Genomic DNA, 18162 nt, shown 5'->3' with positions numbered 1-18162 from the left:
TTTATATCCATTTGGTTCTTTGCGTTAACATGGTACTAAGCTTAAATAATTCTCTCCCTCTGTATTTATTCCTGTCGATATATTTACAGAGATAATCACTCTACCTTCTTTGGTTAGGTCTAACAAAGCCAAGCTCTTGAGTCTCCTTTTATAAGACAGTTTTTCATTCCTCGGATCATTGCAGTGCCCTTCTCTGTACCTGTTCCAGTTTTGAATCATCTTCTTCTGTCTATCCATGCTCTCCTTCTTATTTCTTTACCGCTCCCTCACGTTGATATACAACGCTACTCACCCCTTTGCCTTATTTCTGTCTTTCAAACAGCACATACCTTCAATACCTGTCTCCAGTCATGACTATCCCACCATGTTCTGTTAGCCATAATAATCTGATTTTCCTTCCCGCACTAGTAACTCTAGTTCCTCCATTTTGTACTAGGCTCCTTGCACGGTGTAAACATTAACATTTTTGCTGTTGGCTTTGCATCAGTTCTTTACCCAATTAGCGCCAGACATTCCCCGCCAGTATATATTAGACTGTTTAGATACCTACTACTCCTTATGTTCAATCTCCTACCACAGCTGTATCCTTTCTTATTCATTTCTTCTTCTCTCATGTAAATCCAGCGTGGAGATTACCTGGACATCTCTCCATATCCAATCTAGTTAAAACTCTCTAATCAGTTGTGCCAGCCTCCATCCTAGATGTCTTTCTTTCCCTGCTCAGGTGAAGTCCATTCCGAGAGAAAGTCCTCTGTCCATGAAAGATGCCCGCTACATTCCAAGCCTCCTATAGCCATCATGCCGAGCCATCTGTGATTGTCATAATCTTGTCACACTTTTGTGCCCTTCTCTAGGAACAGGCAGATCCCACTGAAGATCACCCGAGCCTCAATTTCCTTAAGCTTTTCCAGCCTGGTTGTCTCCCTTGATATGTTCCAGCAAGAATCTAGCTGTATCCTTTGTTCCCACAAGAAGGACAATCAGTGGATTCTTTCCTGCTCCCATTAGATATAGAGAGTCAGGGGACAGATAAAGGACACAGAGGATTTAAAGAAGCTGCACTTGAGACAGTAGCGCTTTTTTAAGAAATTAAACATATGTTTTGTATCTCTGTTAGTGACCTTTGTTTAAACAAGGGATAACTTCCAATCAAATCAAACACTTTCAGTGACAGCATTATAAAAGAATGTTATATATTCACATACAGATAAAAATATACGCAGTTTTCCTTGTAAGCATTTATAGTAACACTCTAATTCCAGAACCTAATGATGAAGCATCAATCTTACAGATAACAAAATATAATACTTAAAGTAAAAGATACAAATGGCACATGGATAAATGCACGACAACGTGAATTTACACTTTCCATTAGTTTTTTAAGGAAGAGCATACTTAAGTCAAAAGGAAATACAGAATGTTTTGGGCAGTAAGCGCTTTAAAAAGCTGTTAACACAGACTGAAATACTGATTCCCTAGTGATACTGAATATGTTCCTCTTGTACTCTAACTAGGCATATTTTAGGAGTATATAATTGGTGTTAAATCATTCAATGTTCATCTTTTAACTAAAAGATTACTTTGCAGTTTCCAGAGTAAAACAGGTCTGCTTATCTGGAACACATTTCATGAACACCCTGCAGTACAAAGTGCAGGGGCACTACACTGAAAGAATAAGTCCCTCCCAACTAGAGACTAGCAAGCAGCATTGAATGAATACAAGAACTTCAGTTTACACATCTCTACTGAAACTAATACATCTAACCTGCTTTGTCTTCATGAGCTGATTTAAAAACAACCACCTCATCACAATAGTAAACGGTCCTTTGAAAATTAGAATTCTAACCTCTTTTAGGATTTTCTGTCTAGTTTTCTGGTTTCAGTTTCTATGGAAAGAAAAAAGCTATTACAGAACTAAATCTAGAAGTTCTGGAACAGCCTTCCCAGGGGAGCAGTGGGGTCAAAAGACATATCTGGCTTCAAGACTAAGCTTGATAAGTTTATAGAAGGGATGGTATGATGGGATAGTCAGATTTTGGCAATTAATTGATCTTTGACTATTAGCAGTAAATATGCCCAATGGCCTGTGATGGGATGTTAGATGGGGTGGGATCTGAGTTACTGCAGAGAATTCTTTCCTGAGTGTCTGGCATGTGAGTCTTGTCCACATGTTCAGGGTTTAGCTGATGGCCATATTTGAGGTCAGGAAGGAATTTTCCTCCAGGGCAGATTGGCAGAGACCCTGGAGGTTTTTCGCCTTCCTCTACAGCATGGGGCACAGGTGACTTGCTGGAGGATTCTCTGCACCGTGAAGTCTTTAAATCACGATTTGAAGACTTCAGTAGCTCAGACATAGGTTACAGATTTGATACAGGAGTGGGTGGGTGAGATTCTATGGCCTGCATTATGCAGAAGGTCAGACTAGACCATCATAATGGTCCCTTCTGTCCTTAAAGTCTATGATTCTATGATTTTAGGTAGCAGTGTCCATTCAGCTTGCACATGCTGTCCCTCTCTGATGGTCTGCCTAGAGGCTATCTACTGCTATGCTGGGGAACCCCTTCATTTCCTTCTCAACCACCTTTGGTCTTCAGGGGAGCAAGAGTTGTCCCTTCCTTATCTGCATCATTAGCATAAGTAGCAGCTGGCTTTGGTGCTGTTGTTCTTACTAGTTAGTGTTTTATTGCCCTGTTGGATTTAAAAAAGAGAGAAGAAAAAGTGCTTCACTTTTCATTTCCCCCTTTTTGGGGGCGGGGTCCCCCCCCTTTGTTCCCTCAGGGGTGTTTAGAAGACATTCTAACTTCTTGCAGTTTAAAAATAAAAAAGGAGAAAGAGGAAGAAATGGCAAGACTATCTCTCTTTTGTATTCTTCACTGCTAGAGGGTCATACCACCCTCCCACCACCTGGGGTACACGGGCTCTCCCAAGCTTCAAGAGGTGCCTCTCCTGCAAGGAGTCGATTCCAGTAACAGACGGACATTCTCACTGTGTGCAGTGCCTGGGAGACTTCTCATATCCCTCAAAAGCGCTCCCTCTGCCAGCCGCTAAAACAGAGGTCTTGTGAAAAACAGGAGCTGAAGTTAAAACTCTTCCTTGTGGAGAAGGCACTCCAGCTACCAGAGGACTCTGCTGCTGACCCCAGATCATCCCTGGAGCTTTCAGCTTCAAAGAGGAGGTAGAGTTATAAAGAAACACAGCAGATTTCCCCATAAAAGCTCGAGAAAAAGAACTCCAAGACCTCAAACAGAGTTGTTGGCCAGCCAGAGGGGTTCCCCAGCGTGATCAGCCGCCTCAGTACCGGCAGCAACATTGTGCGGAACCCAGAAGGGGCCTCTGCTATGAGCTCAGGCGCACTGCCTAGAGACACCAGGGTCTCAGGCAGGAGTGCTACCCACTAAGGAGAGAGACAATTACCGTACTGTCTCTAAAAGCAGCACGAAGTAAACCTTCAGTACTAAGTGTGACAAAGCTCCTATCTATAAAGCGCTCTGCACATTTACAGCCATCGGTACCGACAATGTACCACGGACACTCCTCTGTGGTACTGAGTGGGCCAACAGTACAGCAAGAGTTCTGATGCCCTAGAGCCCTGACAGTCAGGGAAGAACCACAATTTCTATTGCTTGGTACCCCTGGAACCCTGTTATAGTCTTGGCCTTCCCAACATCCTTTGGCAAAGAGTTCCACAGGTTGACTGTGCGTTGTGTGAAAAACAGATGTAAAAATAGAGAGAAAATGTAGTGTGAGAATGCAAATTTATAACATGTATGGCAGTTAAAGCAGCGGATAATGGTGGTAAATATTGAAGGAAAGTAGATGGATGGGAGAGCCAGGCTTGAGCCTACAAAGGGATCTGTGAGAGACCCTTATGTCTGCATAGTATGTGAATTTGCATCTAATTTTTTCAGAGACAGTCAATGAGGGGTCAGAGTGATAGATTCTTTCTTCTTGATAGCTGTATGGCAGTAGCAAAGGATCAGCCAAGGGGGTTGCTTGCTGGTGGATTCTCTGCAGCTTGAGGTCTTCAAATCACAATTTTGAGGATTTCAATAACTCAGTCATGGTTAGGGGTTGTTATAAATGTGTATGGGTAGGGTTTTGTGGCCTGCCTTGTGCAGGAGGTCAGACTAGATGATCATATTGGTCCCTTCTGACCTATGAGTCTATAAGTCTATGAGTAGGTGGGGGACTGAACTGGCAGAGAGAGAGAGATGGCAGGGGGGCGTGTAGGAAGAGGTGATTTAATAGAAGTCGTTTGCAGAATGCTCTTGAAATGAAGAGATGGATTTATATGGTGGATATAGAAGTGAAGTTTTTCTCTTTTGCTCATGTTTCAGTGGGCTATGCTGTAGATTAGAACTCTGATGTATTAGTAATCAATATCCCCTGCCGATGCAAATTGTAGTAACCTCCATTTTGCCACTGATGTTACTGACAGACGCTCTACCACTGCCAGTGACAGGTAACTCTGCCACTGATGATGCTGATGGATGTATTGCATCTGCACAGAGACCTATTTAAAATCCTTTGACTCTGCCGCATGAAGCCCATTGGGATCATGGCCAAAGAGAGCAATTTGTGTGTAATGCTTCAGCCTGGTTTTGAACACTTACATGTGCAAAACTTTTATTTTTAAAACCATGTATTTATTTTACAAAATGGACATTTTCCTAACAAAACAGCTGTATTTGTTCATGCCCCAACCTTACTGTGAAGAAGCTAAATTTGAGCTGCCAGGATCATTACAAAATTGATGTAATGGAAGCTTACTATAAACTTATTGTATCTCTAATATTATACAATTTGTCTATATTTGAAACCTCCATTTTATGCAATAGGCAATGCTTGCTCCCTGCTTCTTTTGCTAATGGATCAAAAATCATCTCATTATCCTCCTTTTAAATGCATTGAACGCTTTATGCATTGGTGGAGATGGTGTAAAATCTTCATAGTTTATTTACCACATATATTTTTCTCTTCTTTGAATTACATTACTGGTTACTCTGATTCATCTGCTATATGTTACTAAGATATCATAGGCTGTACCATTAAAAGGTTTTTTTTAAAAGTACTCAGCTGTCAATGGGATTTAAGCACTTTTTTGAAAATCTGGCCCCATGAACCCTAAAAATTCCCAGTGGCCTGAGGCTCACCAGTACTTTAGCAGTTTACTTTTCTAGAGGGCTCCCACTCGAACATTGAAGACTGAAATGGATTTCATGTTACCTCCCAATAGTTCTGTGGGTTTGCTCCGTCAATAGATCTTTGAGAAAAGAGAGCAGATAATTTTCCATAGAACTGATCACTATAGAGTTTTTCAAATTGTGAAATAGTTTCCAAACATTGGTGAGAGAGTAAATGTAACCCTCACAACTGCAATTGGTTAACGTATTTCAAATGTAGTCTTTGATTAATGTAAAGTGCAAAATTCACAAGTCACTGATAACAGGATCTGTTACTCTGGTGGCTATATACATTTATTATAGGAAATGAGACTGGTGAATCACACAGAGGTGTGGATTTTATCTGGTATTTAAATACATAAGTAAAATCACGGTAATAGAAAAGCAATATAAGTATAGCAGATGAATCCCCTGCAGTGTGTATTCTCTCAACCTACAGAGACCGTCAAATATATCAGAGGAGGAGCCAGATGGAAGGAAAAGTAAATGGAGAAGCACCAGAAGTAGGAATGAGGTTGCAGGTTTTCACCATCCTGTCATCTTGATGTTCCAACTAGGGGTTGGTCTGACCACCTTTTTGTACCCTTTTCCCTTACATCCCCACACATCTAGGGCTATATTTGATGTAGGTCTCGGCCCACATCCATATTTGTTATTCCAAGGGACCATAATTAAGGTTCCGATTGCTAGCATAAGCTATTGAATCATACATTTCCCAATATTCCCAACACGTTAATACAGATACTAAAAATGCGTTATTTCAAGCTTAAACTGCCCATTTGTGGTTTGTTTGTTTATCACAAGGTGTATATTGCAAAATCTTACATCCCTACATCTAGCACGTTAGGCTGACTGTCTAGGTCTTATCATTTTCCAAAGCCTATGTTTACATTTGTTTCCCTACTTGTACTACAGCTTTAATTATTTTATTATCAATATTGTTAAGCATTTTAACTTTCCCTAACCTATAGGTTATAGTTTGATTTTAAGAATAAACTTTGCAGGGTTAGGGGTCAAGGGCCAACACAAAGAAAACATTGCTGGGCTCTACCTCTGCAGCAGGAGGATGGGTGAACCCAAAGATCACTGGCACGTGGCCAACGTGTATGTAAAATGTGAGCCACTGAAGACAATGTGAATTTGAGGTGTATGCCAGATCTTTTCACAAATGCTCCTTCAAAGCCTTAGCAGTGGTCTTGCATGTACTGCAGTGAAAATGGTGGACAAGAATTTTGTTTGAGGTGGCAGGCAAATGGTTGCTTCCCTGGCCTCCACAAAAATACTAAGATCCACTCTACTTAGAGCCAAATCTGCCCGGAGGATATGCACATACAATTCCAATTACGATTTTGGTGCAGGTTACATAGGTATGTCTGAGGGCAGAATTAGACACATCTTTCCCATCTGAATCCAGGTTCTGAGTTGGCTCACAGTAAAATCTCTCTTTTGCATGAATGAGATGACACTGTATCACCACAGAATGAAGCGCAAAACAAATGCAAGATTCTTTAGTTGAACTGAAACTAAACTGTCAGATTGAGATTGTTATATATATTTCAGAATGGATGGAAACCCCAGTTCTTCTTTGAGTGCTTGCTCATCTCCATTCCATGTTAGGTGTGTGTGCCCACCACATGCACTGGTGCTGGAAGTTTTTTTCTCAGTGGTATCCATAGGGGAGCAGCACGCCCATGCTGCGGTATAAGAGCGCTGCCAGCTCCCCCCACCCTCAGTTCCTTCTTGCCGCCAGTGATGGTGCTGGAACATCTGCTGCTTCAGCTAGCATTGCGTTTCGTTCAGTTTCTTCCAAACGTTCTCCTGTAAAATAGTTAATAATTCCCTTAGTGTTAGTTCTAGTTTAGCGGTCCCAGATGGGACTCAGCCTAGGGCATGTCCTAGTCCCCCGGCTTTAAGCCCTGCGATTGTTGTAAGCAGCCTATGCCCGTCAGCGACCCTCATATTAGTTGTTTGAGATGTCTGGGCGAAGGATACATAAGCAACAAGTGAATCTGTAATCCTTCAAACCCCGAACAAAAAAGGAAAGAGACATCCATCTCAGGGCGCTCCCGATGGAGTTGGCACTAACATCGGAGCAGAGGTCCTACTCGGCCCTGAGCACTGCAGCCTCGGTGTGGAGCGCCCTGCTGGCACTGTCTTTCAGCCATCCCCCATCCCCCTCCCCGGCTCCAGTCAAGAAGCCAAAGAGAAGCACAAGGGGACAATCCCCCACTTCCCATAAGGGAAAGGACAGGGCTGGAGGAGCGCCAAGACCTGTGCCTCCGTCAGGGAGTCAGGCTGCAGCTCAAGTTGAGCGGTCCAGCCCATCCCACACTATGCCTGCCACCCTAGACAGTGATGAGGGCCTCCATCACCTAGATGTCCTATCGACACTGGAGGCCCAGCAGGCAATGCAGGAGATCCTGTTGCTACCAGTGCCACCCACACCAGCTTTGCCAATACACTGGTCTAAGGGTAACCCTCCCTTGAGACCTTACCATGTGTACCATTGTGGGGGACATCCCACCAGCACTTGCCCACTCAGAGCCATCATGCCTGGGAGGCAGAGTCAACGAAGCCATTTTCAGTCTCCAGACCCTGGGCACTGACAGCGGGATTCGAGGTGCGGCTTGCTGGTAACCTAGTGCAGACCTACCGAGGCATGCCTCTGGCAAGAGCATCAAGATCAGCCTTTCGTGTCCCAACGGCTTCAGCACCAGTCATGCGAACCATCGCTGAACACGGCCAGCAGTTGCCAACCCACTGTTGCCAGTCCCCGCAGTTGGCGAGAGCCTCACAGCAACCAGCCCACTCCTGGTCCCATTCCAAGTCCCGGTACCGGTGAAGCAGCATGAGGCATAGATCGCCGGTTTGTCGATGGTCCCAGAGTTCCCACATGAGAGATTCATCTCAGTCAGTCAAGTCGGCATCAAGGCGTAGTGGGCGGCACCGCATAGAGAAGGAATTCCGGTCCACTTGATCATGGTCGCCTGGGAGTGACCACTCCAGCTCCGGAACCGAGTCCTTGATAGTGGGACAAGCTCTGGCACTGGCGGTACCATCCACATCGTAAGCACAGCAACTGACCCTGTGGCCCAATGCCAGTGGCTGGCGGCAGCCTGGAACCCATGGGGGTTTCCCCAGCCCTTGCAGACAGTCCGCTCGGTGGTGGGGGCTTCAGATGGGGCCTCAGCCTCAGCATCCTGCCCTCCACGAGAGACGGAGGCCCCAGAATCCAAGACACCCCCGCCCGCCCCGCAGGCCCATGTGCAGACAGTTGAACAGCCTGCTGGACCACCAGAGAGCGTGGTAGTGCCCACAGCACCAGCATCGTCCTCATCATCGCCAGATGAAGCCATCAAGGGTCCCCCTCACCCAGTTCCACAAGATGATTCTAAGGCTCATCAGGAACTATTGAAGGAGTGTCGCCTCCAACGTGGGGCTTCAGGCAGTGGAGCTATAGGAGCCATCAGACTCCCGATTTCACATCCTCTGGTCCACGGCACCTGCTAGGGTGGCTTTGCCCCTGCACAAAGGGGTATCAAAATTATTGATGCCCTATAAACCCCCTCTTCCCTGCCTCCCATTTCGAAAAGGGTGGAACGTAAATACTTCATGCCAGCTAAAGACCACGAGTAACTCTACACCCACTTGGTCCCAAACTCTCTCGGTGAGGCTGTTAATCAAAGGGAGAGGCAGGGCAACCTGAGCCTATGCCCAAAAATAAAGACTTGAAGACACTGGATCTGTTTGGGCGAAAGATTTATTCGTCTTCTAGCCTTCAATTGAGAGTGGCCAACCAACAAGCCCTCCTCGGCCCCTATGATTACATGTGGCAGGCCCTGGCCAAGTTCTAGGTTTCGCTTCCCGAAGGGTCCGGGAAGGAGTTCCAGGCGATCTTCGAGGAAGGCACTGCTGCAGTGAGGGTGGCCCTCCAGGCAGCTTCAGATGCAGTGAACTCCGCGGCTTGCACCATGGTCTCAGCCATCTCCATGCGCTGGGCATCCTGGCTGCCCCTCTTTGGCCTGTCGACAAAGGCTCAGCAGTCTATGCAGGACCTTCCCTTCGACGGCCAGGCCCTGTTTGCAGAACAGACTGATAGTAAGCTTCATGGGCTCAAGGACTCCTGCACTACCCTGAAAACTCTAGGGCTGTATGTCCCCTGGCCAGCCCATAAGCGGTTCAAACCACAGCCAGCTCAGGGCCAAGGGAGCCACCCCACAAAAAGAGCAGGGGCTACAAACGCCACCCAAACCACTCATCCCCTCCCTCTGCCCAATCCAGCTCAACCTGCAATAAGCAGGGGAGCAAGTGGGCATTTTGAGGGTGTGCCTGAGGGCGGATTATACCCCAGATATATCTTTCCTGCCTTTCTCCAACTGCCTTTCTTTTTTCCTCCTGGCATGGACCACCATAACCTCAGACCACTGGGTGCTCAGTACAGTGGCTCAGCATTATACCCTACAGTTTCAACCTCCCTACCCGCCTTCCCCATCCCTCTTGAGGGACCCCTCTCACAAGAATCTCCTCGTGCAGGAGGTAGAAGGGTTGCTGCAGCTGGGTGCAATGGAGGAGGTTCCCCGCAAGTACACAAATGAGGGGTTCTATGCTCAGTACTTCTTATCCCAAAGGCCAAGGGTGGTCTACAGCCCATCCTGGACCCATGAGACCTCAACAAATACCTAAAGAAGTTGAGGTTCCACATGGTCTCCCTGCCCTCCATCACCCCTCCCCCCCCCGTTCCGGGAGACTGATAAGCCACCCTCGACTTGAAGGACGCATACTTTCATATAGCCATCTTCCAAGAACACAGGAGCTTCCTATGCTTCATGATCGGATCAGACCACTGTCAGTTTGCAGTCCTCTATTTTGGCCTACTGACAGCATCAAAGGTGTTTACAAAGTGCATGTCAGTAGTAGTGGCTTACCTCAGGCATTGGGGTATCCAGATCTACCCATACCTCGACAACCGGCTGGTCAAAGGTCGATCCAGATCCCAAGCCCAAAGGGATGTCGCAATGTTGCAGGCCACATGCCAATCCCTCAGCCTGCTGGTAAATGACAAAAAGTTGACGTTAGTTCCAGTCCTCTGTCAGAGTGTACCTTGTGGCTATCTCCACTTTCCACCCAAAGATCCAAAGTCAGACCGTATTCTCACATGACATATCAGTCCAATTCATGAGAGGCCTCAAGAGGCACCTTCCATCGTCCCAAACCCCTCTCCCACAGTGGGACCTTAACTTGATTCTTTCTAGGTTTACAGGCCCACCTTTTGAGCCTATGGGCTCCTGCTCCCTCTCCCACCTGTCATGGAAGGTCGCTCTCCTTGTAGCCATAACATCCGTGAGTCGAGTGTCGGAGATTAAAGCTCTAACATCAGAACCGCCGTATACAGTGTTCTGTAAAGACAAAGTTCAACTGCGACCCCATCTGGCCTTTCTGCCAAAGGTGGTGTCTCCCTTCCATGTTAACCTGGACATCTTCCTCCGAGTGTTTTATCGCAAGCTGCACACCACTAGTGAGGAAAGGAGGCTGCACGCCCTGGACGTCAGACGTGCCCTTGCATTTTATCTAGAGTGTACCAAGCCTTTCTGCAGGTCAACCCAGCTCTTCATCGCAACAGCAGAGAGGATGAAGAATCTTCCGGTGTCCTCGCAGAGAATTTCCAAATGGATCACCTCCTGCATCCAGACCTGTTATGAGTTGACACAGGTCCCGCCGCCACTGATTGTGACTGAGCTCAGGTGTCCTCAGCGGCCTTCGTAGCGCACGTTCCCATCCAGGACATTTGCAGACCCCTGACGTGGTCTTCAGTTCACACATTCTTGGGGCACTATGCCATCACTCAGCAAGCCAGAGGATGCTGGGTTTGGCAGAGCTGTGTTGCAATCTACACGTCTGTGAACTCCTACCCGCCTCGGTTGGCACTGCTTGGGAGTCACCTAATATGGAATGGACATGAGCAAGCACTCAAAGAAGAAAAGACAGTTATCCTTTCCGTAACTGGTGTTCTTCAAGATGTGTTGCTCATGTCCATTCCATGACCAGCCCTCCTTCCCCACTATTGGAGTTTCCGGGAAGAAGGAACTGAGGGTGGGGGGAGGCGGCAGCGCCCCTTATAATGCGGCATGTGTGTGCCGCCCCAGGGGGCACCAGAGCCGGTCCCCTATGATTACCACTGAGAGAGAAACTTCTGGCACCGGTGCATGTGGTGAGAATACATGCTATATGGAATGGACATGAGCAACACATCTCGAAGAACACCATTTTCGGAAAAGGTCACTGGCTTTTCCTGAGAGGCCATGAGTAGCTTTGAAAAGCTTTAATTGAAGATCTTTCTGAAACCATCAGTGGGTGATCTAGTTTCCTCACATTATTTGTTCTTACTTCTGCTATTACTGAAATACTTAGTTTGGCTGTTACTACTCACCATGCTTTTTTGAGACATGTTTGCATACAGTGTCTAGTTCCACAGCAACTGATTTTAGGAGCCTCCACTCTGGCACTGCTGCTTCAGAGGTAGTGAATGCAGTTGTTATGCAGTTCAAGTCCCTCTTACATTAAAAATAAGTCTGAGTTTTTTATGGCATGTACAGCTACAAGAAATACAATTCAAGTAACATGTCCCTTGTCAGCTATAGCAGGGGTGGAGGGGGCGTACACAGGCAGGTGGCAGCTGAACATGAATATCTGTGGCAGAGTGATGGGATAACTCAGTTATTTTAGAGTCTACATATTAAAGATGCAAGGCACTTTCAGTGAGAGTAAACTCACATTTTGTTTCTTTGTGCTCAGATGTCTCTTTCTTCCTGTTGATTTTAGGTAATTTAGATTAATTAAGGTGCTCTTAATTGTTGCTAGAGACTAGGTGGATGAGATAATATATTTTATTGGATCAACTGCTGTTGCTGTGAAGCTTGAAAGCTTGTCCCTTGCACTTGCTAATTGGTCCAATAAAAGATATTACCTCGCTTGGCTTGTCTCTCTCATACCCTGGGACCAACACAGCGGCAATACTACAAACAGCAATGGTTAATATTTGCTGACTCTTTCTAAAAACGCCCCGTCTGCTGGTTCTAGTGATTGCTCCCAAAGGTCAAAGCTTGTAAAAGGCTCGGATCAGCAAGTTCACTTTTGAGACAGTCCTAGTCAGCTGTGAATACTGTATCTTGCAGGCAGATACAGTTCTGTTAATCTTTAGTACATGCTGCGTGGCACAGCTGCAGTGTTAAGCAGAGTAAAGCTGGTATTTCCATATAAATATATTTAAACTCTAGCAACCAAGAGGAGAAAGGTACTGACTAGATGACATTTGACATGGTTTGTTCTTAGTCATTATCCTAATTTCCACCAGAGGGGCTGCTAATTGCTTAGTGCCTATGGAGAATAAGAAGCCAGGGTGTGAGACATTATCTAAGGGTAGAATTGTGAGGATAAAAGCAAAGGGTATCAATAAAGCTTCTTGTAGTCACTGATTCTGTTCTTATCACTGTATTGCAAATTTGTGCCTGTCCATTCTACAGCTACCCAGATGAGTGGTCTGCTTTGGCTATCAGCTATATGGAATCCTCTTACAAACAGCTTTCATATCTCTAGCACGCAAATTATCTAGTTCCCAAGGACAGCTTTTTTAAAGAGGATGTGCTGCATCCTCTTGGAGCTGCTTTTGTGTAAACACGTTTTAAATAAAAGAGCCTCATGGTCATCTTGATAAATGTGGTGCCACTACAAGAGACTGTTTTCTCAGAACTGCTTGCTTAATAAGCTGCCTTAAGAGCCATGGGATTAAATAAACTTTGTCAGGAACAATAAAAACACCTATGCTGTTCTTTGCTAGAGTCTGAAAACCAAGCAAGAAAAACGTGGCTTTTTTTTTTTTTTTTTTTTTTACTATTTTAACTATTTGTAGGACAAGGGCACCATATCAACAGGCTGATGAAAATAGCCACCAGCTCCACACAACAGTTCACTTAAAATAAAGGTGATACGAGCAGTGCTCTGGAAGTGAAGGGGGATTTATTTTTTAAAGGTTCTGGACTTACTGTACCCAAGAGGGCCAATCTGCCATCTTTACTCAGATTAAGCAATACACTACTCTGCAAAGATCCCATACGTTTCAATGGGACTACTTGATGAGTAAAGTGCTATTCAACAGGTTTAAGAGGTCCAGAATGTGGCCTATAATAGGTCCAATATCATATAATCATCAACCTGTTTTTTCGTTCTTGTCAATATTCTTGAAGCAGGTAGTGAGATTTTTTCTTAACTGGGCAGAGTGCAGGGGGGGAGGGGTTTAATTGACAATTGTGGGAGACTTTTCAGAAGTGCTTGAGCACCTGCAGCTCTGACTAAAATAATTGGAAGCTGCAGGTACTTGGTACTTATGAAAATCACTCTCATAGGAGAAGACTCAATCCTTTCAAAGAGAGGGATACAGTGGAATCAATATATTCTTTTTTTCAGTTTTCTGTTGCTTTCCTTTTTTCTTCTTCTCCACCCTCCCCTTTGTTCAGTCCTGCATATCTCTTTATTTCCAGTTTTTCCTTCCTTTGTCTTGCATCTTTACTGTATTTTTACACCTTCTCTAATGGTTGCTTTGAAATGGTGGGGATTTTGTTTTTACCGTATTTAGGACACCTGCCACTTCTCTGTTTCCTAATGAATTTGCTGTTCCATATGCAGTCAGTGACTTTTGTAACCAACAGTACCATTTTCAGCAGCGAAGTTAGTGGAGTTGGGTGGAAATGATTAGTTGATCCTTTTAGAGCTGATGGTAGGTGGTAAAACAGCAAGCAAAATGGTAGCCCAGATTGGCAGAGTTGGCAAGTGTTTGATTCCTTTCTAGGCACATGCATCATAACTGGATTGTCCAAAGCAAGTAGTTAGATCCAGAGGAATGTGGACTAGGTTTTCTTGGATTGTACTCTTGTCTCCTCCACAGATTGCAGTGTGTCTTCCAGCAAATCTTTTAACTTCTCTGTGCCATAGTCCATCCATCTGAAAAATGGAAGTAATATTTTATAGTGGTGGTTGTGACATTCCCCAGGGTGCAGCTTGAACTGCTATGTCCCCTTATCTCTCTAGACTGGGATGCCTTTTACACTGCTTTGCTAGTGAACAGCAAACCCTCTAGGCTCTGTTCATTCACAGCCACCAGCATGTTAAAACACTCCCAGCTGAATGCACGAATGCTATGCCCAACCATCCACGAATAGATACAGGGCGACACCCACATATCCCTCAATCCCAGCCTTGCCCCCAAGAAATGTGTGTCTGGTTCAGCAGCCCACTGGACTGTACAAGCTCATAAATTAGTCTGTCATTCCAACAAAGGGTAATGAATATGCACCCGCGCTGTTGACCTGAGTAGAGATTTCCCGAACACTTCAATCAAACACGCTGGTTTAGATAAAACTGTAAAACAAGTTGATTAACTAGAGAAAGATTTAAAATGATTATAAGTGATATGGTATATGAGTTAGAATTGGTTACAAAAGAAATAAAAGGATAAACACACAAGCTAATTCCTAAACTTTACCAAGGCCGATAAGTTTAAAAGGAAAAAGGTTTCTCTCACGCAGAAGCTTTCAGCAGATCATACTGACTGTAAAAACCTCCAGGCCAGGACCACTTCCCCAGTTCAGTGATGCACCTTTTGTCTTTCATGCAATCTTGCTGCCATGAGTAGACGTGGGGAAGGAGAGGTATCTAGAGGCATTTTTCTCACTTCTTATACTCTAACACTTTGCACTGGAAAAGTCTTTCCTGGGTCATGGGGTCAGGCAGTTCCATGGCATATGTGAGCTGCCCAGCTGTCCATCAGATGAATTGTAAATTTCTTGTTTACAGCTCCCCTGCTGGTGAATCTCTGATCTTAGTACCGAGCTTTTAGCACCTAGCTGGCCTGCCAGTGTGCCTTTGTCTTTGAGAAAATGGTCTGAGAGTGTTACCCAGAACTACAGCGTATTTTAGTAGCAATCGTAGAGCAAGATCTTGTAATTCCATATACAGTGTTGATACACACATTTTAACAGGATAGTTATGTTCAGTGGATTATGAGTTTTCAAATGATACTTCACAAGGCATACTTCGTACAAAATATATCATAATCATATAAATTGGTAAACATGGGGTACAATGTGTCACAGTGATGAGAAGCTTACTTAATATTTATAAATGCTTTGGCATCCTTGGGTGAAAAGTGCTATAAATATAACTAAGTGCAAAGTATTCTATTAATAAAACAGCTAAAAAATCCCATATATAGTTTTGTAATAGTTGTAGTAATTTCTGGTAAAAAAAAAAAAAAGTGAAATTACTGTAACTCTTGAGCTAACAGTATTATAATAAGCACCTTGTAGATCTAGATTTTTCCACAGCGCTTGAAGTGTATACTTCAATCTCTCTACATTTTGCCCTGTACAGGAAAAAGTGTTTTGGAGGAGGACAGTGATAATGATGGTGAACCGAATGAATATGACCTGAATGACAGCTTTCTAGATGACGAGGAGAAAGAGGAGTATGACCCTACTGATGAAGATTCCGATTGGGAGCCAGATCCTGAAGACAAAGATAACGAAGATGTTGAAACACTTTTGAAAGAAGCACAAAATTTTATTAAAACCAAAAAGTAGTTTTGACCAAATGATGTGAAGTACTTGTGAACGTACCTGTTTACAGGATTGGTGGGGTTTTGGGGAATGACTTTGAAAGCCAACTTTACTCATGCTTGAGACACTACAAATAAGGATTTTTAATGAGGAGAAAATGCGCAACGGCTTCCTTTCCTTTTGATACACATTGTTCTGCCTTTGACTTTTTAGCTGATGAAGTCAAATCATAAAGTCTGGGATTATATTGTGGTTTAACTGAAGAATTTTTTTAAAAAAAGTCTCATTTCTGAGTCTTTTCCAACTTCTTCACAGCTCATATTGTCAGATGGAAGATTAATGGGTTGGAATGTAGCTATTAACATTTCTCTTGAATATCTTTCTATGCTTGCAAAAAAATAAGGATTGGAGACCTACCTTAGGGAGGTTTATAGTTTTACTAAGCTGTAATATATTCCATGTTAAATAAAGAAAAAGTAACATTGCACACCTTTTTTTATGGCAGATCAAATCATTCTCAGTTCAGTAAGAAGTCTTTGTTAAACCAGTTATTTTGATTAGTTTGTTATTCAGCTATCCTACATTGTCATATTAAGTTTTAACAGGCTGGTAATAGTGGATGTCTTCACCTTATAAATGCACATTCCTGGTGTAAATTGCAAATTTTGAAAATTGTCTAAATAACTTGGAGAAACCAATTTTTTTTAAATTTATGCTAAATTTCAAATTTTGTTCCCAAATCAATTCTAGTGCATCTTTTTTTCCCAGTCAATGTACATTGATGATACTGTCCATTTATGTTGACATTGAAACCGTAATGGCTGGTTCTACAAACTGACTTTAAATTATGCAGAGCTTATTTAAGTGAAGTGTGTAGTTTGTTTGCCTAATGCTTCCCGTTAAGGCCCTGTTTTCAATTGGCTTGTAACTTTCCCTAACTTTTAACCTTTTCAGAACTGAATGTTTTTAGAAAGTTTCAGCAAAAATGGTTTAACCGTTACTGAATACAATGTTAGGAGAAAACACATTGTTTTGCCTGGATTTAAAAAAAATCTTAAAAACCATTTTGTTGAGATGATCTAGCACATCTATGCTTTGGAGCAGGGATTTGAAATTTAGCAGAGGGGGTCTCCCTGGTTTCAGGGATATGCCTTTTGCTCTCCCTGTCAAAATCTGCCCAAATTTAGTAAAGACCCTCCAAACATCACACTTTGCACATGCTCGCTGAAGCTTGTTAGAGTTTGGCCACTGACTTCTCTGAAGATTGCATCTGCACTGAATATGCTCCATCCCCTCGCAGCTCCTGCATTTGATCAGGCTGCGCAAGCACCATCACTGCAGAAGCACTGAGCATGCTCTTCTCCAGGGGCTCTGTAACACTTTCTCTGCAGCTTTCTCCCAGAGGCCGTGGGTCACTGTGGTGCTGGGTACAGCAACAGAGAGCAGTGATCTTCCTGGTGATGCCTAGGCAGGGAGGAGGAGGAGGAGGAGGAAGGGACTTGATTGGAATTCTGAGGGGTAAGGCGCAATGGGCGTTTGGGGGCAGCATTGTGGAAGTCAACATGGTTGCACACGTTAGGATTGTGTTTTGTTTCCTTTTTTAAAAAAACTGAAGCTATGAGGAAAAATAGCATGTCATCATGTAATTAAAGATTGTATCATAGCATGTATGCACAAGGAGGCTGAATTAAGGTTGTGTGGGCATTCTTTATGCAGGCATTTACTAACTTTTGAAGGCTTGACTTTGCAAATATAATATTCTTGTCACATCAGGGAGTTTTCTATGTAATAGTACGTATACCGGCTTGTATCTCCATTAAGATTTGTAATTTGACAATTATTTAATTTTTTGAAAGGGCTTCGGAGAAGGAATTCAAATAACCTGCTAGTGTCTAAATCTGTATTGAGCTGTATTTGAGAGGAATATAATATTTTCAAAAATTGTGCATCAGAAATCTGGCTCAGACTTTTGAAGATTGAGTATGAATGATCACTCAGGATCTTGTTTGCGTGTTGAGAATATGGGAATAATTTGTTTACTGTCAGAGTTGTTTCACTTGAAAATAATTCTACTTATAGATGAGTTTTCTGAGTTTATCTGATTTCATATGTGACCTTAGCAACCTTCAGCAAGCAGAAACATTCTATTCAGTAGTGTCACAATATGAATGTCCATCTAAGCTGCTCCAAAGAGTTGAATCAGAATTTTCTATTAAAATAAAAGTAGTGATTTTCATCTGTGGAGATTATCAAGGTCATACAGATAATCACAAAAACAAATCTAGAAATCACTTGTAGCTTTACATAATATATTAGCTTTTGTTATTAAATATAATCCTCCCAGGATTGAAATAAAAATTATATGGAGAGGA

The 18162-nt window shown here is 43.6% G+C and overlaps 1 protein-coding gene across 2 annotated transcripts in view; it reads left to right on the top strand.

The window, feature by feature from the left end:
* The window catches only part of APLF (aprataxin and PNKP like factor), a 112755-nt gene extending 95202 nt beyond the window's left edge, over positions 1–17553 (top strand). For both annotated transcript variants that reach the window (XM_032806358.2, XM_032806357.2), the window contains one exon: positions 15606–17553. In XM_032806358.2, coding sequence (XP_032662249.1) covers positions 15606–15814 — 209 coding nt within the window. In that variant the 3' untranslated portion in view covers positions 15815–17553. The remainder of the gene's footprint in view (positions 1–15605) is intronic.
* The last annotated feature ends 609 nt before the right edge of the window (positions 17554–18162 follow it).

This window comes from Chelonoidis abingdonii, chromosome 3 (genome assembly GCF_003597395.2).
Source record: "Chelonoidis abingdonii isolate Lonesome George chromosome 3, CheloAbing_2.0, whole genome shotgun sequence".
Classification (NCBI taxonomy): domain Eukaryota; kingdom Metazoa; phylum Chordata; order Testudines; family Testudinidae; genus Chelonoidis; species Chelonoidis abingdonii.
The sequence above is the reverse complement of the archived record's forward strand: the minus strand, read 5'-3'. Positions and strand labels throughout refer to the sequence as shown.